The sequence below is a fragment of the Erpetoichthys calabaricus genome, chromosome 7, assembly GCF_900747795.2.
Source record: "Erpetoichthys calabaricus chromosome 7, fErpCal1.3, whole genome shotgun sequence".
In the NCBI taxonomy this organism is placed as follows: Eukaryota; Metazoa; Chordata; class Cladistia; order Polypteriformes; family Polypteridae; genus Erpetoichthys; species Erpetoichthys calabaricus.
The window spans coordinates 45690332-45717056 of NC_041400.2; the positions used below are offsets into that span (position 1 = coordinate 45690332).

Here is a 26725-nt window from a genome sequence, read left to right on the forward strand (position 1 = left end):
TTAATGAAGTCAGAAATAATCTTCTCAAGTCACACAAAGGTCTATCTATCTATCTATCTATCTATCTATCTATCTATCTATCTATCTATCTATCTATCTATCTATCTATCTATCTATCTATCTATCTATCTATCTATCTATCTATCTATCTATCTATCTATCTAGCTCATAATGATTCATTCTTCTTGTGGCTAATATAAATGAAAAAAAAAAATATTTTACTGAAAGATAATTTTTGCTTTTAGTTTTAGGACCTCACAATAATATCTAGTTAAGTTGATGGATTTTTATATTGTACTAAATATTTACATTAATGTGTCTTTACTATTGTACTGCATGTGCAGGTTTATTCATAAGAAATTACAAATTAAAAAAAAAACTGCAAAATTGAAATATCTATTTTTTCTGGTCCATTCACTGCCTGCATGAGTTTGCACATTCTCCATGTTCACAAAGATTGTCCTCTGTGACATAGTTATCTCACACATCTGAAAGAAGTGCAGGTGAGGCTGATCATTAACTCTACAGTGGTCCTGTATAAATGACTATGGGAGTATAAGTGGGGGTGCGCTGCTGTGAACTGACATCCCATCCAGAGTGCATTGTGCTCAGTGCTACTGATCCAATGCTCCAGTCTCCCTTTACCCAGTATTAGAACATGTGGGTTTTGAAAAAACGGAATAGTAAGTTATAACAATGACTATAGAAATAAATAATATCTACATAGAAAATTGCTTCACCTCATACTTCCACTCAACAACACTCCACTTCGCCAAACCCATCTCTTCTAACTACAGTAGTTTACTGTTGACATCTGTAACACAACTGATGAAGGTTAATCAGCTGCAAGAGTGGAATAAGAACACCATGATCCTTGCCTTTCTCATGATTCCCCCTAGTATATCATAAACAGGAAAACACAGCAGATTCAGAAGGTATTCACACCCCTTCATTGTCTGCATATGGCGTATGCAGTATATGTTGCATATGTTGTAGGCTTACGTTTAAACAGATGAATTTGAATTTTTTCCCATAAATTTACATTCAATAACCCATAATGACAAAGTGGAAACAACCTTTCATTAATATACATATTGAGACCCTTAGTTTGGTATTTTGTAAAAGCCCCTTTTCATAGCTTTGAGTCTTTTTGGGTAAGTCCCTACAAACTGTGTACACTTGGATCTGGGCAGGTTATTCCATTCTTCTTTGGCTGGGCCACTCCCAGGACAGTCTGAGACTTGCCCAGAAGCCACTCCAGTGTTGTCTTGGCTGTTTGCTTTGGGTCATTTAATGCTGAAATGTAATTCGTCATCCCAGTCTGAGGTTGTGTTAACTCCAAAACAAGTTTTATTCAAGGACCTTTCTGTATTTGGCTGCATTTATCCTTTCCTCAATTCTGACCAGTCTCCCTGAGCCTGCTGTTAAGAAGCACCCTCATAACATGACACTGTTACCACCATGCTTTACCCTGTCTGATATCAGACAGATGATGAGCACTGTCTCGTCTTTGCCAGGCATAGTGCATGGAGTTTGTCCCAAACAGTGCAATTTGTGCCTCATCAGACCAGAGAATCTTCTTCCTCATGCTCTCAGAGTCCTCAAAATGCCGTCTGACAAACCCATATGGGCTGTCTGACACCTTTTACTTAAGATTGATGGAGTGTTGCTGAGGTAGTAGTTCATGTACTCTAAAGCTCTTCTGGGCCGGTTACTCAGTTTGGCCGGATGACCAACCCTAGGAAGAGTAGCCACTGAGTTCCTGGGAATACACAAAGCTATAGAATTAATCTTATACCCGTGCCCTTCTCTACGTCTCACCATAATTTTATCACAGAAGTCTAAAAGGAGTTACTTGAACTTCATGACCTGCTTTTTGTCCTCATATACAGTGTGAATTGTGGGACCTTATATACGCAGGTGTTGACCACAAATTGTAGTGCCACACCAAGTATAGATTAATGGGGAAAAATGGCTAATCTATCCTATTAAAATTAATTCTACAATGCAATAAAATGTACAGCAAGTGAAGGGGTTTAAAAACTTTCTGCATCAGTACTTTACACAAAATAGTCAAGTTTCATAGCCCTACCAATCCCTGATTTAAGGAATGGACAGAAACAGAATGGATTAGAGAACAAGGCTAATGATTGAGGTCAAATCTGTTCAATTGCCTTTCCCCTTCTGTTGGCAAGCTGCCCAATGATGAAGGGTTTCAATTTAAATTGAAATTTAAATTTTCATTTTAAAATTCTTACTATATTTTAGATTTATTATGTGTTATCTAGGATTTTAATGCTACTGTGAAAGCTTTATTCATTCTTTGAGCAAACAACACCAAATGTAATATATTGTAAAATAACATAAGCTAAGAGTGAAAGTTAACCTTTTTCTTCCTCTCTATCTTTTCCTACTTCAGCTCAGTCCTGCACCTCCTTCCAATCAGACCCTTTTCCATCACATATCTTTTTACTTTTTCATTCCGCCTCTGCTTTGGCTTTTCTCTTCTCCTATACTTCCATCCACATCACTCATTGGCCTGCATTTTCATTGTTTATCCACTTCACATGTCCATGTCTCTTGAAACTACTATCCTATATTTCTTAGACATATCTCCCACTTTTATGGTGCTTCTGTTTGTCTCATTTCTTATTCTGTCTCTTTTTGTAAGTACACATATCCATCTCAACATTCTCATTTCTGCCACACCTAACTTCTTCTCCTGCACTCCCTTTACTGTCTATGTCTCAGCTTCATACATCATTGCTAGTCTGAGCACTGTCCTAAAAAAATCTTTCCTCACCCTTTGCCTTAATTCTTCAATCACATAATACTCCTGATACCTTCTTCCAACTGTTCAAACCACACTGCAGCTAGTTTACCATCTTGGGCCACCATTGATTCTAGATATTTAAATGTATCGACTTTTTTCAATAGCTGTCTCTGCAGACTAACTTCTGAATCCTTATCATCATTAGGCATCATACAATCTATCTTCTTCCTATTTATCTTCAACCCTCTCTCTTTCAAAACCCTTCTCCATTCTTCCAACTTCCTCTCCGCTTCCTCCTTTCTTGTGCTACACAACACAATGTTATCTCTAAAAAGCATGCAGTAGGGAGATTGGACTTTAATCCCATGACTCAATACATCCATAACCAAATCGAGGAGGTATCAAATTCTTGAAATTTTCACCTGGGGTCCAAAAATGTCTTGGTAGTAATTGATGACATTTAATTTTTAATTAGAAGTCTGATATAAAGTTAAACTTGTCCTAATTACATGTACAGATTTAGAATCTTCAGACAACAATTTAATAAGAGAAGAACACATAAATAGACGTTTACAGTTTTTTGGACTTTTTTCTCAAAATCTTTTAATTATGGAGGTGTATTTTTAGACAAATTCCTGAATAATTTTTGCCTTAAAGTGTGATGTTGTGTTATAACTTAAAACCTACAAGAAGCTCACACTACACTGTAATTTTTTTTGTCTTTGTAATTGCATTGAAAGAACTCTTAAATTATGTTAATTTAATGAGCACAACAAAAATATGCAGTGTCTACAGTGTCTATATAAAGTTTTACATGCTTCAGAAATTTTTACTTTTTGAGGCCTGCAGCTTAAAAAACAAGCACTTAAAATCGTTTTTTACCTAACCTTTCTTTTCAACTCATAAACACACTAGATCCTCTTCATAGTCATGGAGGCCATAGCCTATTCCAGTAGTACTGGGTACAAAGCAGGAAACAGATTTGTACAGGGCACCAGTCCATCACAGCATTTGCTCTCTCTCTCTCTCTCTCTCTCTCTCTCTCTCACACACACACACACACACACCTATTGCTCACAATGTGTCAGTATGGAATCACCAGGTAACCTAGGCAGTGTTTACACTACCAGACTGAATGGTGAAGAAATCCAATTCAGTCTGTGGTATTTACATTGCATGGTCTATATGTGTCCTGACCATTTATAAACACATTCAGAATATGTGGGATATATGCGTTGTGATGCAGATAAAGCATAAATGTGGATCCCCATTTGTTTCATCTGATGATGCTCTTTAATTTTTAGGTTGTTTTCTAAATATGATGAGTCGATGCAAAACAGGTATAGTATTATATTCCTTAGCATTTTCTGCGTGATTTCATCTGCCTCCATTGACAGAATATGTGTCAGGAGTAGTGGGGTTGTATTGGTAGCTTCTTTGATACTCCCAAAGCCAGGACCTTTCTCTCCTTATACCATGTCACATAATGTACAAAACTGTTATCAAGCCACATCCTTAACAGAAAATCCCAATCTGACTGTTTAAACTCAGATTTGATATGGGCAAGTGAAAATTTGGATATCCTATGTTTACACCAAAATTGGATCTGCATCAAATATGCAGAAAAACTAGAATTGGGGCACATCAGAGGGTGTTGAAGATATATCACATGCAGACAGGATCAACAAACTTCATATAAGCCCTGTCACACACGTGCGCATGGGAGGCAGCTAAAGGGCTTGAGTGAAGGCAGTTCTGAGGCATGCCGGGATGTGGCAGAGTGCACTGACTCTTTTTTTCCCTTACATGTAGACCATTCCAGGCTCTCTTGACGTCACTTCTGGGACCGTGCCAATGGAAGAAGACCTTACCGGCTCCGGCCCCTGTGATGTCACGTCCGGGCTCGAACCAATGGCTGAAGAACATGAGCCAGATCCCTATGACCTCACTTCCTGTCTTCCCCTTTAAAAGTCTACACCTTGTCTCTATTCCCTCAGTCTTGTTCTGCACTCAGTTGTATGCACATCAGTGCTGTTTATTGATAAAAAAACGACTTTGCAGCCAGGATACCATATTATACGGGTGGCTGCCCCAAACCTTTATCTGTTTATGTCTCATTTTTGTGACACTGGCGTAGTCGGCAGGATGAAGAAGTCCTGGAAGAGAAGGGGACAGGACCTGCAACACATCCAGGTGGGAGCGTACCGGGACCGATTTTCCAGGCGGGGAGGGTGTCCCGTGTTTTGGAGTGTCCCAGTACAGGCTCTGCCCCCGGCATGCTTCACTAGGCAACCTAGACAGGCCGGGGAGTGTGCGGGAGGGGCTCACAGAATTGGGCTGCGTCGGAAGGGGGAGGCAAAGAGGGCTGTTTATGCTCTCTCGGAGGAGAGTGCCTGCCTCCCTGTGAAGCCAGAGCCCTGATTTCCACCTAGGGGTGCCCCAGACTGGCAGGTGAGTAGCCTGAAAAACTGGAGGTTTGACCCAGAGCGGCCGACCCTTCAACAAGCCTGTTCCCTATGGGCAAAGGTAGAGCAGTGGCTACGGCCACAGGAACTCAAGCCCTTTCAAGTAACAGAGCAGGTGGCTTGCTATCTGCTTCTGGACACACTACCCCAGGGCTTCACCCAGCCGGTCTGGGGTAGACAATTCAGAAACATGGCAGAGCTCATAGAGCTCGTAGAAAGACAAAGGATGGCCTCACAATCTGGGGGAGCTGAACCGTCCCTTGGCCGAATTCAACCGGAGTACGTCCCAAAACCTAGCTCCCCCCTGTACAACCCAGAGCTTGTGCCGACGTCTCAGAGGCCGCGGGCGCGCAAGCCGCTTGGGAATGAGGTGGAATGCAGGTGGAGGGGGAAGAGGGGTTGGTGTACTCTGACAAACCCGTTGGCGGTCCCACACACAGGCGTGGTGATCGTTAACAGGTATAAAACTTCTGCTCTGCTCGATACCGGCAGCAACATTTCCATTGTTGCCTGCCGATTTGTGCTACCGTAACAGTGGTTGAAATTTAAGACCGGTATAACCTGTGTCCACGGAGAAACCCGCTGGTACAGGACAGCCGTTTGTGTCATCAGCTACGGAGGATCAGTTCAGAAATTAACCGTGGCGATCCTCCCTGATCCTCCACACCTGGTGATACTAGGGCGGGACTGGTCTAATAACAAAAGCGGTGAGACACATACCACTCCTGGGGATAACTTGGGCCTAGTTATGGACGGAGATGAGCCATCTCAAGCTGCCTCCACGCCGTGTAATCAGCCGGCAGAGAGAGACGAAGCAGCCGACCTGAGTGACGTGACAACTCCCAGGCCATCGCGTGCCGACACGTCATCCACCAGTGCCGCGGCGGAGCGGGAGGAAACCACGCCCCTTGAGGTCAGTCCAGACCCTCTCTCCCTTTTACGGTTCCAATTTAGAGAGACGCCGGCTTCCTTTAAAAGGGAGCAGTGGAGTGACGATTCCCTGAAATTTGCAAAAATGCAGTGGTCCTAGTCAATGGCCAGCGCACTAACCAGTCAATGCCACAGGGTCCTCACTTTGTATTAGACAACGACCTTCTCTATCGCGTAGCAATGCATGTCGGGCAGGAGAGAAGGCTACTGCTAATCCCGCGAACCTTCCGGCGGCAGGTCTGTGAGTAAGCACACGCCCACCTCCTAGGTGGCCACTTGGGCACCAAAAAAACCCTGGAGCGGATCAAGCTCTGTTTCTACTGGCCGGGAATCAATGAGGAGGTTCGTCGCTTTTGCACTTCCTGCCCAGAGTGTCAATTGCGACAAATTCCAAGAAAGGACCATGCTCCTCTCGTTCCTATTCCCCTGATTGATGTTCCCTTCCATCGAATTGGGGTCGATATAGTCGGACCTCTAGAGCCCGAGGACAGAAGTACATCCTAGTCCTCGTGGATTATGCTACCAAATACCCCGAAGCTGTTCCGTTGCGTTCAGCCACTGCTAAAGCCATCGCACGGGAATTACTAGGGGTCTTTGCGCGCGTTGGTATCCCCAAGGAAGTCTTGACGGACCAGGGGACACCTTTCACCTCTGAGACGTTCAAGGAGACTGCCAGATTACTGAAAATAAAGCATTTAAAGACCGCAGTGTATCATCCTCAAATCGATGGTCTAGTGGAGAGGTTTAATCAGACTCTCAAACAAATGCTGCATAAGGTGGTCAGCGAGGATGGAAGGAACTGGGATCAGCTCCTCCCCCTCATCCTTTTTGCTTATAGGGAAGTCCCACAAGCCTCCACGGGGTTCTCCCCTTTTGAATTACTGTATGGGTGGCAACCCCGGGGCATATTAGATATCCTAAAAGAAGGATGGGAAGAAGAGGCTCTTCCCTCTACAAACATACTAGAATATATCGTGCAATTACGTGATAGATTTGGAAAGATTCGGCCCCTCCTTAAAAGTCACATGGAAGAGGCCCAAACAGCACAGGTCCGTTGTTACAACAGCAGCATGTCTCTCCGGGAGTTCCAACTGGGAGATCGTGTCATGGTCCTAGTGCCTACCTCCCACTCTAAGTTACTTGCCTATTGGCAAGGCCCCTACGAAGTTAAGGAGAGGAAGGGCCTCGTCGACTGTTTGGTGAGTCAACCCAATCGCTGGCCGAGGGAGCGGGTTTATCATGTGAAACTGCTGAAACCATGGAAGGACAGGGATCCCGATCCCTCCTCCGGCCAGCCCCGCTCACTCTTCGCTCACACAGCTAGCCTTAACTTCAGTGCGGATTTAAGTCCTAGACAACGGCAGGAGCTGGAAACAGTTATCCGGTCTGTTCGGGAGGTAGTCAGTGAGAACCCTGGAAGGACCTCTCTGGTTGAGCACAACATAGTGACAGAGCCCGGGGTTATTGTCCGAGAACGCCCGTATCGTCTTCCCGAGGCAAAAAGGGCTGAAGTGTAGCTTGAGATCAAGCGCATGCTGGAACTAGGTGTGATTGAGGAAAGTTATAGTCCCTGGTCCAGTCCCATTGTGCTGGTCGGTAAGCCTGACGGGAGTTGGAGGTTTTGCAATGACTTCCGTCGGCTTAATCAAGTCTCCCAATTTGATGCCTATCCAATGCCACGAGTGGACGACCTCCTCGAGAGGCTTGGGCAGGCTCGATATTTGACCACACTGGACATGACAAAAGGGTACTGGCAGGTTCCTTTAACGGACTCTGCGAAGGAGAAAATCACATTCAGTACCCCTAGCGGACACTGGCAGTATCGTGTCCTTCCATTTGGGTTACACGGGGCTCCAGCAACCTTCCAGCGTCTGGTGGACAAAGTGCTCCGGCCTCATGACTCATATAGTGCTGCCTACCTGGATGACGTGGTCATCTATTCCAGCACATGGAGGGAACACCTACAGCATGTCCGAGCAGTATTGCAGACACTTGGTGAGGCCGGGCTCCGGGTTAATTCCAAGAAATGCTTCTTTAGATTAAGCGAGGCATATATTTAGGCTACCTGGTGGGTTGGGGTACCATAAGGCCACAGTGCTCCAAAGTAGATGCCATTTTGAAATGGCACCGTCCGCGAACCAAGCGGCAAATCCAAGCCTTTCTCGAGTTAGCGGGGTACTACCACCGGTTTGTACCCCAGTTCTCAGAGAGAGTGGCGCCCTTACTGACTTAACAAAGAAGAGGGCCCCGAACATTGTGGTATGGACTGAGAAGACAGGCACTGCATTTGGTGACTTGAAACAGGCCCTTACGTCCGCACCTATTTTGAGGGCACCTAACTTTTCTCTGCCTTTCATCCTCCAGACGGACGCTTCGGACACAGGCCTGGGGGCCGTGCTGAGCTAAAGTGTCAATGGTGTGGAACACCCCATCATGTTCCTAAGCCGGAAACTGTTGGACCGGAAGACCAGGTAAACAGCGGTGGAAAGGGAGGCTTTGGCGATTAAATGGGCGATCACTCAGCTTAGGTACTACCTGTTGGGCCGGGAATTCACCCTTGTCACGGACCATGCACCTCTACAATGGATGGCCCTACACAAGGAGTCGAATCCGCGGGTCACAAGGTGGTTTCTTGACCTACAGCCGTACAAGTTTTCACTCATTCATCGCCGGGGCGCTCTCCGTGCATTCTCGGGTTCACGACCTCTCTGGCCTTGTCACACACGTGCACATGGGAGGAAGCTAAAGGGCTTGAGTGAAGGCAGTTCTTAGGCATGCCGGGATGTGGCAGAGCGCACTGACTCTTTTTTTCCCTTACCTGTAGACCATTCCCGGGAGATTCCACCTGGCTCTCTTGACGTCACTTCCGGAACCGAGCCAATGGAAAAAGACCTTACCAGCTCCGGCTCCTGTGATGTCACGTCCGGGCTCGAACCAATGGCTGAAGAACATGACCCAGATCCCTATGACCTCACTTCCTGTCTTCCCCTTTAAAAGTCTACACCTTTTCCCTATTCCCTCAGTCTTGTTCTGGGCTCAGTTGTATGCACATCAGTGCTGTTTATTGATAAAAAAACGAATTTGCAGCCAGGATACCATATTATACGGGTGGCTGCCCCAAACCTTTATCTGTTTATGTCTCATTTTTGTGACAGCCCGAATACAAGATCAGTGCTACTCACTGTGCCAATTTTCATCTATATTTATAGTTTGTAAATAACAATGTTTAAGTGAAAAATAAATGCTAAAAATTGTGCTAAATTTAGTAAAAAGTTAAAAAAATTAAGTAAGCTGACTATACAAATGGCATAAACGCTCTAATAAAATAAATTGTACATTAGCACTTAGATAACCAACTGCCTTTCAAATTACACAACAGGCTAATTGGCTGCCTCTTTTCTTCAGCTATTCTTGTAGCTGTGCTGATTATTTTAGAAAAAAAATCAACTCTTTAAATGACTCTTATTTTCTGGGGCATGCATCTAAGTGTTAAAACACCCCAGAATAAAGTTAAAGATGGTACGGATAAGAAGATAGATGATGAAAGTTTATACACTTTTCTTAGAACACAGTCAGCACCACCATGACAAGTGGGGATTCTGGACTTTCCTCAGCACCAAGACATGTCTTTTTCTGATTGTGAGTTAAATGCTATTCTTGCTTTTCATTGAGCTCAAGGCTGACTAGAGAACATACTTGAAACACCTAAATAACTATGCTGTCCTTACTGAAACATGCAACTAGTTAATGTGTTTTTCCTATCCAGTTGCATGCTGTCATTTGTCTGCAGGTTGTTTCCTGTGGAGGCCCACAAGGTTCAGTTCTTTAACCACTTCAGTTTAATATCTAAATTTTTCCACTAGGATTCTTGTTTTATCTGTGTAACTCTGTTTCATGTTCATGCTATTTATACTCAGAAGTATTTGAAAGTCTCTTCTGAATGCAAATGGCCCATAAATAACCCTACTCAGTATAATCACATGGGTTTCTGCTGAATTCCTACAGTTGTATACTAACAAAACCTTCTTGTAGAAATATCATCCCAAATCATAAATCTCTACTGAATGTCATCATCCTTAGTCACCAGTCCTACACTCTGAAATTGAATGCTACTTCTAGGATGCTGTCAATACATCTTTCAATCAGCTACACAGCACTGTCAACCTTATCTCTCTTTTTCCATTGTAGAAATACTCTGTTCATGCCTTAATTATGACTTGATTGGATTCCTGCCCTTCCCCATTCAATATTCAAATCATGTCCTTTTTAAAGCAGCTTAATCCAAACCAGGGTTTATGTGGGGTTATGGGTGCTGTGCCTATCCCCGCTAGCATATGATGTAAGGCAGGACCAAACCCTGGACTGGCTCAATCACTGGATGAACATACGCACGCACACACACATGCATGCACGCACGCACACACACACACACACACCAAAAACAGAGGCAATTTAGCATTGTCAATTCACCTAAACTGGAGCAAACCAATGCAGACACAAGAGAACATGCAAACTCATAAGTCTTGGTCTCCTTACTGCGAGGCAGCAGCGTAATCACTGCCGCCTCTTTTCAGTCTTCTTTCTTCAGCTAGTTAAATTACACTGTCTCTTGCTAAGGACTCGCTAAACAGTACATTAAAATAAATCACTCTTCCTAAAATTACCATTAGATTGCAAAATCTTCAGATACTGGCCTGCTAATTGTTAGAAAGGTCTTGCTAAGCTACTCTATATTAACACATTTTCAGCTTTATGGCTTCATCAATGCCCATGAGGCTCTTGTAGGATTAACTTCCAAATCACATTTAAACTTACACCTTTGTTCTTCTCTATTTAGATTGGCTATGTCTCCTTTTAACCATCCATCTATCCATACACTCCTACTCTATTTCTAAGTAACACTTTTGTACCTACTGTAATGATCTCTCAACTGTTATTTTCAGTTTAGTAATCAGTATACTGATCTTTTTATTTTTGCAGACTTTTTCTAAAGATTATATGTCTATGTTTCATTATTTTTTGAAGGATCAATTTATTGTGCTTGATTATCTTGTTGACTTGAGTTGTATTCTTGTGCACTTTGTAAAATATCTTGTGATTTTGCCCTCTAAAAACAAAGCTAACTGACTCAAGATAGACCTTAACTATTAATCAGTAGTTTGATTACAGAGGTAACCTTCAATGACCTACTGATTGTTGTATTAAGCATGGGTCAATGTGTGTATTTCACAACAATATCCTGAGCAATCCATAATTCTGAGTTTAATGAAAAAATGGCTACAAATCAGAAATACCCAGTTTAATATCTCCCTATAATTTAAAAAAATCCTGAGATGAGACAAGACTTTCTTCAAGAGATTTTTTAAAGTCCCACGAGTCGAGACTTTGGCCGGTCGGTTGGTCGGTCTGTCTGTAAACAGAGGAGCAGCTTCAGCAACAGACTGCTGTCACTGTCCTGCTCCACTGACAGACTGAGAAGATCGTTCCTCCCCCACACTATGCGACTCTTCAAATCCACCCGGGTGGGGTAAACGTTAACATTATACAAAGAAATTGTCTGTCTGTATACCTGCATTGTTATCACTCCTTAATTTAATATTGTCTTTATCAGTATGTTGCTGCTGGAGTATGTGAATTTCCCCTTGGGTCGGTCGGTCGGTCGGTCGGTCGGTCGGTCGGTCGGTCGGTCTGTCTGTCTGTCTGTCTGTCTGTCTGTCTGTCTGTCTGTCTGTCTGTCTGTCTGTCTGTCTGTCTGTCTGTCTGTCTGTCTGTCTATCAGAAGTTAACAGGATGCAGCAGAACACAAAAAGATATTTGAAGAAAGCCTGCTGTAACCTACAGTGCATCTGCAAACTGGTGAATTCCATGCCAGACAGAAATGCAGCTATTCTTTAACGTCACAGAGGAGTAACACGCTATTAGATAGGATTCAGCCAGGGGTGACTAGTTTTTTTTGTGCTTATACAGGGTTAGCCAAAATGAAGTACCACATTTCCCAAAGTCATAGCGTGAGGTAGAGGAACCGGATGTGGTTTGGGGTGGAAAACAACTCTTTAGTGGGTGGCTAAATTTAGACAGGCCTGTACAACATTGAACAGAAAATCTCCAAGCCATCCTCGGACTGTATGAACGTCTGAAAACATCCAAGCTGTAAGGTCATCACTTTTGCAGTCTCCTAGATCTTCAGAGTGCAAATATGCTTCTGCCTTAGGCATTTCCAACACGTCTTTGAGGAGGATTTTGCATGAGAACCTTAATTTCCATCCGTACAAAATGATGGTAGTGCAGGAACTCACTTAGAGAAACTGGGAGAGACGTAGAGAGTTGTGTGTGAACATTCTGCAAACCGTTCGTCAAGATGCCATCGTCATGTGCAGTGACGAGGTACATTTCCATTTGAATGGTTGCATAAATAAACCAAACTTTTGCTATTGGGATGAAACCAGCCCTTCTGAACTTCATCAGAGACTCCTGTAAAGTGAGCGTGTTACTGTTTGGTGTGCCGTTACAGAATGTGGAATTGTAGGCCCTTACTTTTTTGAGGAGAGGGGAGCAATGGTCACTGTCACTTCAGAACATTATATTGAAATGTTAAAAGAACGTTTTGCGTCCCCAACTGGAAGATATGGATGTGGTATATGCCAGGTTTCAACAGGATGGAGCAATAGCTAATATGGTGAGGAGATCCATGAAAGTTTTGAGGGAGATGTTTCCGGGGAAGCTGATCTCCCTGCACGGCAATGTCAAGTGACCTTCACGTTCGCCTGATCTTGCTCCGTGTGATTTCTTCATGTGAGACTATCTCAAGTCGAAGGTATACTCACAATGACCTCAAAACTTTGAAGCCCTCAAGGACGCTATTCACTACAAAATCGCCACTATTCCCCTTGAAATGGGTGAACGAATCATGCGAGCATTCAGAAATCGACTTGAAGAGTGTATCACTAATGATGGCCACCACCTTGAACACATCATTTTTAAAACACAGTGAAAAAAATCCATTTTGTACATCCTTTCTTGTGTCATAATGATATTTGTTTTATATCTTGTAGCGTTTCTGTAAAATAAACGTTTGAAATGTGGTACTTTTTTTGGCTCACCCTGGTATAAATCATTAAAATATTGATTTACTTAGTGGCCACATACTGTAATTCCAACCTCATACTAAACCTTGACATAGTTTCTTAAACTATGGATCACAATCCATTTTGGGTTGCCTGATTTTGGGTTACACAGAGTCAAGATTCACAATTGCATTCATTACGAAGAGGTAGCATATAGTTTGTGGAGTGCCTCGCGATGGGTCACACCAGGCAGTTTAAGGAATTGGTACTGCTCCGCTATAATCTCCAAGGGAATCGGATGACTGTTGGCCGTGATTGTGCATGGGGGCCCCGGAATGATCTTCAATGGTGATTCTTCAAGGGGGATGGGATGACTGTTATCGACAATTTTCCAAGCAGAAACCCCTGGGATGAATGTTGGTAGTGATTCTGTGTCTCGAAGACACTAAGTAAGCAAAACTGGGTCGCAAGATAAAAAAATTTTAAGTAACACTGCTCTAGGTAAATCACAGGTAAATGCACATGAGAGAAAACATTCAATTTACATTTAATGTCTGCATTGTTCTACTTGTGTCTGTTATATTATAAACTTGGGTTTTTTGAAAACGAATGGAAGAAATCCATGAAAAACCTCCCAAAACAGCTTCTAAAAACACCACCACCACCAGACTATGGCACCATATAGTATACAGTATATCTTACTTTTTGCAAAATAAATAAAAAGGTAAATGTGCATTATTTCAGTTCCTTTCAATTTATCAATACTCCTTGAAAGCAACTAATAATATCACACAATCAAATTAAAAATAATTCTAAGAAAAGAGTTTAAAATGGCAAGTATGCTTACTTCATTGATGGAGTGGCTTGTTTCCTTCTTCTGTTTATCCAGCTATCCAGTTCTGGTGTTGATGCCAGCGTTGGAAATGTATGATCAATTGTGTATATATCTTTTCCTTGTTTCCACACCTGGTATCGATTTGGCTGGAATTTTTTCACAAAGATATCCATTGATATTTTGACCATATCTTTGCTGCAGGAGCACTAGAATAAACAAATGAATAAACAAATAAATTATGTTTGGTAAGCTACAATAGCAAATGATCTTTAAAGCAATGAAATACAAATGAGAGGAGGTGAGGATGAATTTGTATAATATTTTATTAAAGTCTATAATATATTTAGTGAAAGTGCCTGGATAATTGTAAATTAGGCTACATTACTATATAAGATGTTTATTAAAGAGATATTTAAATACAGTAAATAAATACTATTACCATTTATTTTCTATCCTTTCAGATAATAGAGATGCATCAGAACAGTGGTCTAAGTTTGAGTTACAATCAGTTCAGGAGAAAATGTAACCTAACATTAAAATCCAGACAGTCATTATTGAGCACAAATGTAGGCAGCCAAGTTTACATAATAAATCAACTCTTTGCCACACCAAATGCCTCATTAGTTTGTCTGATTTTGCCAATGAGGCATCCCGAAAACACTTGCTACTGTGTAACTTTTTCAGAGGTCAATCCGAGCGCTGTACCTACTAAAACAAAGCCAGAAAAAAAGACAATGCATTGTTTTCTACTTTACAATATTCAGATGCTAGTACAATATGAAACTTGTCATTGTGCATACCCAATGGTCTTGAGGAGCCCAAAAATAACCTGCTGGGATGAAGTTGCCTTATGGCAGGTATCAATATGGGCAGGGCAATATAAATGTAGAAAAAAGGATAAAGAAAGTTTGGGTACTGCTCTTTTGCTGTAAATGGAGGGAAACAACTCACACAATAATCTCTAAATGATTTTATAATACAATACAATATAGTTTTTATGTTTTATATAATATCTTCAATAACAGAAACACAGCTTTCACAACATCCTTTGAAGGTGGCATCATTTTAAAAAGAAACAAGAGGGCAGATATCTTTTTTTTCTTCCATATGGGTAATCTATCTAGAACAAGATATCTTTATTCTAGTTGCTATATTTTTAAACTTTCAACAACCTTGTTGTTACTCAATGAGAAAAGGGCACATCTTTGTACTGTGAATAATGTTATCAAGAGCAAAGTGATGCATAGGCTAAAATAGTTTTGACAGGTCAGTTCTGGCCCATGGACTGCAAATTGTGGACCAAAATTGAAAATTGCTATATAAAGTTAAAGTGTGCTAAATGATGTACTGAGCATGCAGTACATACCACAGATAGAAGAAACAGCAAGGAATGCAGATCAAAGAAGCTAGGATTAAAAGAAAAACACTCTAAACATTAAACTGTGCACATTGATCGATGTCCAGAGGTGGACTTAACCATTAGGCAAGGGGAGGCAAGTGCCTAGGGCCCCAAAGTAGCTCAGGGCCTAATGATAAAATGCATCTATGAACTTTTTTTTTTTAAATTTCAAACATATCAAACTCACAGTTATAGCTGTCATTTTCAATGAACATCTGTCAATAAGGGGCAAATACTTTCAGTCCAGATTACAATGAGCTATTCTATGTTACATCCACACTACTGCACAGTTGGAAGTGAAGCCTGAAAGAGTAAACTTAAAACATGGCTAAGAAAAGTGGCTTGTAGTGCAGCAGGGTCAATCATGGACTAGTATGTTCTATAACAAACAAGTTAATGACTAGTTACTCAAGTGGAGCAGAAAAACAAAATAACCTGTACCTTGATACTAGATACAGATAAATGTATATTGTGGTGGATGGCCAGGGACCCTTACCTGGCCGGGACAACTGTTTTATGGAAGGACCTGGGGGAGAGGACATGCACAGGGCATTATCTCCCCCAGAGTGCTATTTGGTAACCCCCCCTGGGTTGCAGCAGTCCACAGATTCCCACAGGGCTTCATGGGATCTGGAGTTCGGTACAGCACTGCTGGGTTCCATGGGTGTTGCCAGGGGTTGTTGCAGGGGCTGAGGAGCCTTACTTTGTCTGGTTTTCCTCTCACCCTCAAGTGCTTCCAGACCACGCTGACAGGTCACCAGATGTACTCCTGGGTACAGGATAAAAGAAACCAACTGCCACTGCTTCAGAAGCCAGAGTCGGGAGGGAGAAGATCAAGCTTGTGGGACGAGAAGTGGAGGCTGAACCAGAGAGACAGAGAGAAGAGAAGAACAAGTGCTGTGTGCTTTATTACAGGTGCTTGATGTACTGTGTTTGCTAATGGGAAATGAAAGGGAAGAGTTTCCAACAACTGAATAAAAGCCTGTGTGTTTGAAAAACTTGTGTCTGTATTTGTCTGTGCTGAGTGTACGTATCAGGTGCACACATATATATACATATATACATTTATATCTATATCTATATATATATATACATATACAGTATATATATCTATATATATATATACATATACAGTATATATATCTATATATATATATATATACATATACAGTATATATATATATATATATATATTGTGATACGCAGCCCGGACACAGACAGACGGACACCATGTTATCGTCCACCACACGTTTATTAAACACTAGCAAAATACCCGCGCTTCGCAGCGGAGAAGTAGTGTGTTAAAGAGGTTATGTAAACATATATATACATAAACATACTGTATATACATAAATATATACATATACACATCCACATATATATACATATATCAACATATATATACACATACATACATATATATATATATATATATATATATATATATATATATATATATATATATATATATATATATATATATATATATATATATATATACACACACACACATGCAGACACATATACATATATATACATATACATATTTGTATATCTACATATATATACACATATATACATATATATACATATTTGTATATCTACATATATATAAACATATATACATATATATACATATTTGTATAGCTACATACATACACATATATCTATCTATATGTATATATATATATATATATATATATATATATATATATATATATATATATATACACACATATATATATATATATACACACATATATATATATATATACACACATATATATATACACATACATATATATATATATAGCTGATTAGCCAGTGGATTCGCTCAGTGAGTGCAAGAGAAAAAAATAAAATGTATGTATAAAATAAGTTAAATTGCCAAATTTATTTTTCCACAAATAAAGAGCACTTACAATAACATAGAAATCAATATAAACAACATTAACATCATTATCATTTGAGAATATGAAGTAATATATAAGAAGCACATTGCATATAAATATAAATTATTAAACATTAAAATGTTCTTCTATAAAACAGTACCGTGGCTATTAGTTTGTCTGTCCAGGATTTTAAATGAGCTGTAGCTCGCAAACCGTTTCACCCATTGACTTGAAATTTGGTACACAGATACTACGTCACGTCTACTATTCGCTTTCCCACACATATGAACACATATATATATATATATATATATATATATATACACACATACATATACAGACACATACACATATATACATATACATACATAGTGCGTTGCAACACGGGCTGTGATTGTTACATGGGAGGGAGACGACAAATCACAGCTTCCCGCTTTGTAATCGGGCTTGTGATTGCTGCTTTGACGGATGTCCAGATCCCACAGTATTTCCCCTTAGGAGAGGCGTTAGGCAAGTGTAATTGAATAGCGGTGGTGCAAGTTATTACTCTTTTTATCTTTATTTTATTTTATTGTAGAATCAACTCACAACTGCGCGCACCAGTGCGTGCGTGGCGGATGCGTACGGCTGACGTTTTCATTGTCTACCACCTTCGCTAATCATTGTTGAGGTAGATTGAAGACTTAAGTGCCAGCTTAACTGAAAAATTAAAGAAAACATACTAAGTTTTAAAAGAAATCAGTTTTAACGGGAAAAGATGCCGACGAAAGAAGAGAAGCAGCGGGACGCTAGGGTCAAGAGCTGCTCATTAAGCAGCAAGCGCATCAACCTCTGAGCAAACGAATGGTAAACGTACAGAGAAAGAGGATAAATACTATGAATGGAAATGTCAAGTGTATTTACTCCACGTTATCGTGGAGTGCGCTGTTACTGGTATTTTGATAAAAGAATCTGAATAACATATAAGAATCGTATAAATTATTAAACAGTAAAACATTAACATTTAAGAAGTAAAGATACATTGAGTACTACTGTAGTGCTTTCGGGTATAGTACATTTTTTGTTTGCCCATTACATGCATAAATGTATAAATTTTTTGGTGTACCTACCCAAGAACACGCGACATGACCCGGCAGTTAAAAATTTATCGCTCCAGCAATTTTAACTCTGTTACAAAGTCATCTAATATGGTATTGCAAAGGGCAGCGGGAGCGTTTCTATAAACTCAATTTAAACTTACTGTTTACACCGTGCTTTGAAGATGCATAGTATGCGACACGTGTTTCGCCGTAATTGTGTGCTCATCAGGAGTACAGAGTTACTGCACTCCCTTACGGGAATCGATCCTCGGACGTAGAGGCGAAGCCCCTAACGTTGTGCCACGGCGTGAGGTTCGTTCATTTGACAGCATGTAGATCGGGGTAATTACATTGCAGGCATTCGTAGTCTGATTCACAATCTGATTGTATGGGTGGTTACCTACCAGGTAACGCTTGTGGTTGGTGAGCAAGTCGGCTAACTTCTGCCACAGTGCCCTCTTTCAGTTGCGAGAAGCAGATCATACAATGGTTGAAATAGTTTAATATATATAGCAAAATCACCGCACTTCGCAGGGGCGAATATGGTATTGCAAACGGCAGCGTTTCTATAAACTTAAAGTTACGGTTTATACCGTGCCTTGTTTCATATTCTTTTCCTACCTTATCAATTGTGTAATGTGTTTTTTGAACAGGTTTGATTAATGCAAGTGATCACTCCTGCTGCGTTCAGTCACTTCACGTGAGCCACTCTCTTGTGTGATGTTGCGATGTCCACGGGTTTATTTAATGTTAGCTAAGACCCGGCAGTTAAAAGTTTCTCGCTACAGCAATTTTAACTCTGTTACAAAGTGATGCAAACTGTCGTTTATACCTCGTGTCTTCTCATTAAACTTTTATCTCGCGAATATGTTATTGCAATCCGCAGCGGGAGCGTTTCTATAAACTTAATTGAAACTTACGTTTTACACCGTGCTTTGTTTCCCTTATGAACATGCTTGTATGCTTAACTCGCTCTGTTCTCAATTGTTTAATTAATTTTTTGCTCTTCGCTGTTTGCGGCTGTTCCTCCATTTCCCCCTACTTCGTTCTTTTATCTCGCGAATATGTTATTGCAATCCTTAACGGGAGCGTTTCAATAAACTGATTGAAAATAGTTTTGCATTTACCTTTTTAGTAAAAGGCGAGCTTTTAAGCCTGAGAAATCACCCCGTAAATGCACACCTTTAATTGGACATGTGTTAATATGTATGGTTACACAGTATTAAAAGACAGTGAACAACGTCAGTTACCTTTCTTCCCGCGTTTGATAAAAGGTGAGCTTTTAAGCCTGAGAAATCACCCCGTAAGTGCACACGTTTAATTGCACATGTGTTAATATGTATGCTTACACAGTATTAAAAGACAGTCAAAAATTAACGTCATTTACCTTCGTTCCCGCGTGTGACTCGTGCTGTAAATGTCTTCCTTGTTTTTAGTTCACGTGATTACGTAGGAGGCGTGATGACGCGATACGTGACTCCGCCTCCTCCATTACAGTGTATGGACAAAAAATATGTTCCAGTTATGACCATTACGCTTTGAATTTCGAAATGAAACCTGCCTAACTTTTGTAAGTAAGCTGTAAGGAATGAGCCTGCCAAATTTCAGCCTTCCACCTACACGGGAAGTTGGAGAATTAGTGATGAGTGAGTCAGTGAGTCAGTCAGTCAGTCAGTGAGGGCTTTGCCTTTTATTATTATAGATAATAAATCAAGTACGGTGCACAAACCCAGTGCACAAAGCACCAATCACCCCTTCAAATGTCCTGGCCACAACACAATGCCTTTTCTCTTCTCGGTCCGCCTCCACTCCTCTCCAACACGCTACGTCTTCTTCCTCCCGACTCTCGCTCCTGACTGGAGGGAGGCGGCACCTTTTATGTGCCCCGGATGGGCTCCAGGTGCATCCTCAGGACTTCCGTAGCCACACCCCTGTGTGGCGGAAGCTCCCAAGGAGAAGCCGGAAGTCCACCGGGTGCCCTCAAGTCTCTTCCCCCCAGCACTTCCCGGTGTGGCGGAAGTACTGAGGGACAATGTTCCCAAGGCATCGGGGCTCCCCCTGGCGGTGACCACGGGCCCCTACAGGGTTGAGCTTCTAAGCTCCGTACCCGTGGTCCCCAAAGCCACCAGGGAGGACGCCCCCTCGTGTCCTGGAGGAGGCACAAGCCCTCCTCCACTCCTCCTAGGCGTCCCGGCCGGGCATGGACACCCGCCGGGCACCACAATATATATATATATATATAGATATAGATATAGATATGCTATGAGGGGCTGTTAAGGAAGAAAAGATTGGTTCATAAATATATACATTGGAGATGCTAAACTTGGGTGGCCGCGTTGTGCCTGCCCGTAAATCCCAACCGATGTATATATCTGAATGGATCTATCTGAACTAATATATATATATCTGAACGGATGTATCTGAACCGATGTATATATCTGACCGGATACATTCAAACCGATGTATATATCTCAACCAATGTATCCCAAACAATGTATATATCTGAATATCCAATCTATTTAAACCAATATATATATCTAAACCAATGTATATCAACCAATATATATATATCTCAACCAATGTATATATTTGAACGGATATATTCAAACCAATGTATATATCTGAACAGATGTACTGTATCTCAACCAATGTATATATATAAGAACGGATCTATGCAAACCAATTTATATATATCTCAACCAGTGTATCTAAACCAATGTATATATCTGACCGGATGCATTCAAGGTGTTTTGTTATTGGACTTCTGTGCTCGTCACGGATTGTCCATAACGAACACCATGTTCAAGCATAGGGGTGTTCATATGTGCACTTGGCACCAGGACACCCTAGGCCTGAGTTCGATGATCGACTTTGTGGTCGTGTCGTCTGACTTGCGGCCACATGTCTTGGACACTCGGGTGAAGAGAGGGGCGGAGCTGTCAACTGATCACCACCTGGTGGTGAGTTGGCTTCGATGGTGGGGGAGGATGCCAGTCAGGCGTGGTAGGCCCAAACGTGTTGTGAGGGTCTGCTGGGAACGTCTGGCAGAGCCCCCTGTCAGAAGTAGCTTCAACTCCCACCTCCGGCAGAACTTCGACCATGTCCCGAGGGAGGTGGGGGACATCGAGTCCGAATGGGCCATGTTCCGTGCCTCTATTGTTGAGGCGGCTGACCGGAGCTGTGGCCGTAAGGTGGTCGGTGCCTGTCGTGGCGGCAATCCCCGAACCCGTTGGTGGACACCGGTGGTGAAGGATGCCGTCAAGCTGAAGAAGGAGTCCTACAGGACCCTTTTGTCCTGTGGGACCCCGGAGGCAGCTGATAGGTCCCGGCAGGCCAAGCGGAATGTGGCTTTGGTGGTTGCTGAGGCAAAAACTCGGGCGTGGGAGGAGTTTGGGGAGGCCATGGAGAACGACTTTTGGACGGCTTCGAGGAGATTCTGGTCCACCATCCGGCGTCTCAGGAAGGGGAAGCAGTGCAGTGTCAACACTGTATATGGTGGGGATGGTGCGCTGCTGACCTCGACTCGGGACGTTGTGGGTCGGTGGGGGGAGTACTTCGAAGACCTCCTCAATCCCATTAACATGCCTTCCAATGAGGAAGCAGAGCCTGGGGACTCAGAGGTGGGCTCCCCCATCTCTGGGACTGAGGTCACCGAGGTGGTCAAAAAACTCCTTGGTGGCAGGGCCCCGGGGGTAGATGAGATACGCCCGGAGTTCCTCAAGGCTCTGGATGTTGTAGGACTGTCTTGGTTGACACGCCTCTGCAACATCGCATGGACATCAGGGACAGTGCCTCTGGATTGGCAGACTGGGGTGGTGGTCCCCCTCTTTAAGAAGGGGGACCGGAGGGTGTGTTCCAACTACAGAGGGATCACACTCCTCAGCCTCCCTGGAAAAGTTTATTCAGGGGTCCTGGAGAGGAGGGTCCGTCGGATAGTCGAGCCTCGGATTCAGGAGGAACAGTGTGGTTTTCGTCCTGGTCGCGGAACAGTGGACCAGCTCTATACCCTTAGCAGGGTCCTGGAGGGTGCATGGGAGTTTGCCCAACCAGTCTACATGTGTTTTGTGGACTTGGAAAAGGCATTCGACCGTGTCCCTCTCGGGGAATCCTGTGGAGGGGTACTCCGAGAGTATGGGGTACCGGCCCCCCTGATAAGGGCTGTTCGGTCCCTGTACGATCGGTGCCAGAGCTTGGTCCGCATTGCCGGCAGTAAGTCGAACCCGTTTCCAGTGAGAGTTGGACTCCGCCAGGGCTGCCCTTTGTCACCGATTCTGTTCATAACTTTTATGGACAGAATTTCTAGGCGCAGCCAGGGCGTTGAGGGGGTCCGGTTTGGTGGGCTCAGGATTGGGTCACTGCTTTTTGCAGATGATGTTGTCCTGTTTGCTTCATCAGGCCATGATCTTCAGCTCTCTCTGGATCGGTTCGCAGCCGAGTGTGAAGCGGCTGGAATGAGAATCAGCACCTCCAAATCCGAGACCATGGTCCTCAGCCGGAAAAGGGTGGAGTGCCCTCTCAGGGTTGGTAGCGAGATCCTGCTTCAAGTGGAGGAGTTCAAGTATCTCGGGATCTTGTTCACGAGTGAGGGAAGAATGGAGCGTGAGATCGACAGGCGGATCGGTGCGGCATCCGCAGTAATGCGGGCGCTGCATCGGTCTGTCGTGGTGAAAAAGGAGCTGAGCCGCAAGGCGAAGCTCTCAATTTACCAGTCAATCTATGTTCCTACCCTCACCTATGGTCATGAACTATGGGTAGTGACCGAAAGAACGAGATCGCGAATACAAGCGGCTGAAATGAGTTTCCTCCGCAGGGTGTCTGGGCTTTCCCTTAAAGATAGGGTGAGAAGCTCAGTCATCCGGGAGGGGCTCAGAGTAGAGCCGCTGCTCCTCCGCATCAAGAGGAGTCAGATGAGGTGGCTTGGGCATCTGATCAGGATGCCTCCTGGACGCCTCCCTGGTGAGGTGTTCTGGGCACGTCCAACCGGGAGGAGGCCCCGGGGAAGACCCAGGACACGCTGGAGGGACTATGTCTCTCGACTGGCCTGGGAACGCCTTGGGATTCTCCCGGAAGAGCTAGAAGAAGTGGCCGGGGAGAGGGAAGTCTGGGCATCTCTGCTCAAGCTGCTGCCCCCGCGACCCGACCTCGGATAAGCGGGAGACAATGGATGGATGGATGGATGGAGCATTCAAACCGATGTATATATCTCAACCAATGTATCCCAAACAATGTATATATCTGAACTGATATATATATCTGAACGGATGTATTAAAACCAGTGTATATATTCAAACCAATGTATCCGAACTGATATATATATATATATATATATCTGAACCAATGTATATATTTAGGAACCATTCTTTTTTTTCCTGAACAGCCCCTCATAATATATATATATATATATATATATATATATATATATATATATATATATATATATTTATATATATATAAATATATATAAATATATAGAGAGAGAAAGAGAGAGAGAGGACCTTTTTAAAATGTGCAACATACACTCCTGTCGGTAATGATGAAAGCTGTGGTCGAAATTTAACATCTTATTAAAGAAAGAAACATCCTCTAACAGGGCAATTCAGTAATCAGGCAGGAGAAAAGCTGTTCATTGTATCTTTTAATTACTCCTCAGCAAAACTCCTTGGAGGGAGCATTCTTCACAAGCGGTCTGTTACAGCATGGTCAGAATGGTGAGAGAAATAAAGGATAGAGGTTCATTATATATAAACTGTTGAATTTAAGTATGCGGTGGGCTGGCGCCCTGCCCGAGGTTTGTTTCCTGCCTTGCGCCCTGTGTTGGCTAGGACTGGCTCCAGCAGACCCCTGTGATCCTGTAGTTAGGATATAGTGGGTTGGATAATGGATGGATGGATGAATTTACGTTCAGTATCAATCAATGCATACATTTTACACTGGTTGGTTCATTGGTTTACACCCAAATGATTTATATAAAATAAAAGTCTATTATATTATATTCTGGTTCTTCTTATACCTTTTGAGTTGACACACCACCCTTGAAATTTCTGTGCATATAACAACTATCCATTCTAGTTTATAGGACATCTGCTGAGTTCTTAGTCATGTCTTAGTCATTCTTCAGTACATTTTGTATATTACATCAACCTTTGTTCTGGTACATTCTTTATCTTTATCTCGTTTCCAACATTTATTAACCCTTTATGCTATTTCTTAAAGATGAATGCTATGTTACCCTAAAATTATTCTTCCACAAAGCACCGTCTTGTATAATCGGGTGTGGGCAAAGTGTGACCTGTGGCGCAGTTGCAAACGTGTGTCCTGTTTGTAGAAGTATGTTAACATCCCATACCTCATGAGGTGCTCTTAACAAAATGTTGCAACAGTTTGCTGGTGTAAGCGTAATAAGTTGCCAAGCTGTTTCATCCAAAGAACCAAGCTTTTACCATAGGAACAGGGATAGTCTGAGAGGAATATATGTCAATGTTTTTAACTAGTTGATCGCCATTGTCTTGTATGTTCACTTTAAAAGAATATGAGTTTGTGCATGGTGATTTTATCAACATTGGATTTCGTTGGTATCAGCACCCTGAAAGCAGAACTTCGTGTGTCACTGTGGCTGTGCACATATTAGCATATGGAGTGCCGTGTTACAAATGTAAATGTGTGCTGGGTTTCAGACATGCAGCTCAGATTGCTATCCTTTGTTGTGAATCTGAATTTTGATTTCAGGTTTTTCGAGGTTCTTATGCTGTTAAAGTGGACCAAGTGCCAAACATTTTGCTGCTGAACGTAACTGAACTCATGGGTAACGGGGCAAATTCAAAATCAGCTTAGCAATGTTTCTTTTCAATGTTTCCACAAACTACACATTGCTTAGGATTTTTTTTTCCCCAAAGCTTTGCAACCGTACTTGCATGGTACCATTATGAAGCATGAAATGAAATTGCTTAAAAGCTTATATAGAAGCATACTAACAGAACTTTGCAATAAATTGTTGTGATATCCAGCATTTCATTTGATAGCAACCATTCATGCAGAAGCAAGCAGCTTCATGTTCATGACCAGGACGATGACATAGTTTTTGAGCATTGCCCTTAATAGCTTTTAATAAAAACATTTATGATTCAAACCATTTTTAGAACAGCTATTTTAAAAGATAATTTGGAGAATAACACATATGCTATTTTGCCTGGGATCATAGACACACCTTGATTTTATATGAACCACTGCATGAGTCATTATTAGCAATTTGTGACACTTTGAGAAAAGTTTGTCCACCCCTACTTTACGTTAATAGGTACTGAAAAGTGTGATCAATGGGATTTATGAGTGCCCCATTCCTAATTTTGCCTTAGGCACCCAAATCATTAAATCCACCACTGTTGATGTCACAAGGTATTTCATATGTGCAGAGCTTTAGAATAATTGCTTATAATTATAATTACACATTTGTATTATAAAAAAGATGCATTTTGTGAAGTTCAGAGCTCAGACAGGGTGAAGCAACTTGCTCCCAGGCAAAAAGAAAGTGAGCCTTGTGGTTTAAAGTTCATTTCTTAAGCCACTAGGCCATATGCTCTTAAAGATTCAGCAAAATAAAAGTGAAATCTACAAAATAGATCTTCCTAGTAAGGTGTATGTTACATGCTAATGAAGAGCAAATTGGAAGGAGTAAAAATATAAATTTAGTAAATAAAGTAAATGTATTAGTAAAAGAACAGTTAAAGAAGATGCAAAGTGTATCAGGATCCGTAAAGGAGAATTCAAATACACAGCAAGTGAAATAGCAAATGATCTAAACTTGCATTTTTCTGAAGTTTTTTAATGTGAGGACCTGGGACTTCTAAGGAGGTACTGAGTGATTCGGAAATTGTAGAGGGAGAAGTACTGCGTAGATTAAATAGCCTGAAATCTAACAAATCACCAGCACCAGATAACATTTCTTCCTGTTAAAGACCAGAGGCTAGTGAATATTATCCCATTATATAAAAACAGAGATGGAGCAGATCCAAGTATTTATAGGCCAGCAAGCTTAATGTGCATCACAGGAAAATTAATGGAAAGAATTATCAAGGAAAAGATTGTGCAGCACATAGTAAGAACAGGAGTGTTAGTTAACAGTCAGCATGGGTTTAGATGAGGGAGATTGTGTTTAACTAACAGGCCAGAATTCTATGAGGAAGCAACAAAAGGATACGATCAGAGTGGTGCATATGATATTAATTATCTTGATTTTCAGAAAGCATTTGATGAGGTCCCACATGAGAGATTGGGCATCAAACTAAAGGAAG

At 42.0% G+C, this 26725-nt stretch overlaps 1 protein-coding gene across 3 annotated transcripts in view; it reads right to left on the reverse strand.

The window, feature by feature from the left end:
• Positions 1-26725, reverse strand: part of LOC114654091 (lysine-specific demethylase 4C-like) — a 980420-nt gene that overhangs the window by 441758 nt on the left and 511937 nt on the right. For all 3 annotated transcript variants that reach the window (XM_051930015.1, XM_051930013.1, XM_051930014.1), the window contains exon 9: positions 14080-14273. In XM_051930015.1, coding sequence (XP_051785975.1) covers positions 14080-14273 — 194 coding nt within the window. The remainder of the gene's footprint in view (positions 1-14079; positions 14274-26725) is intronic.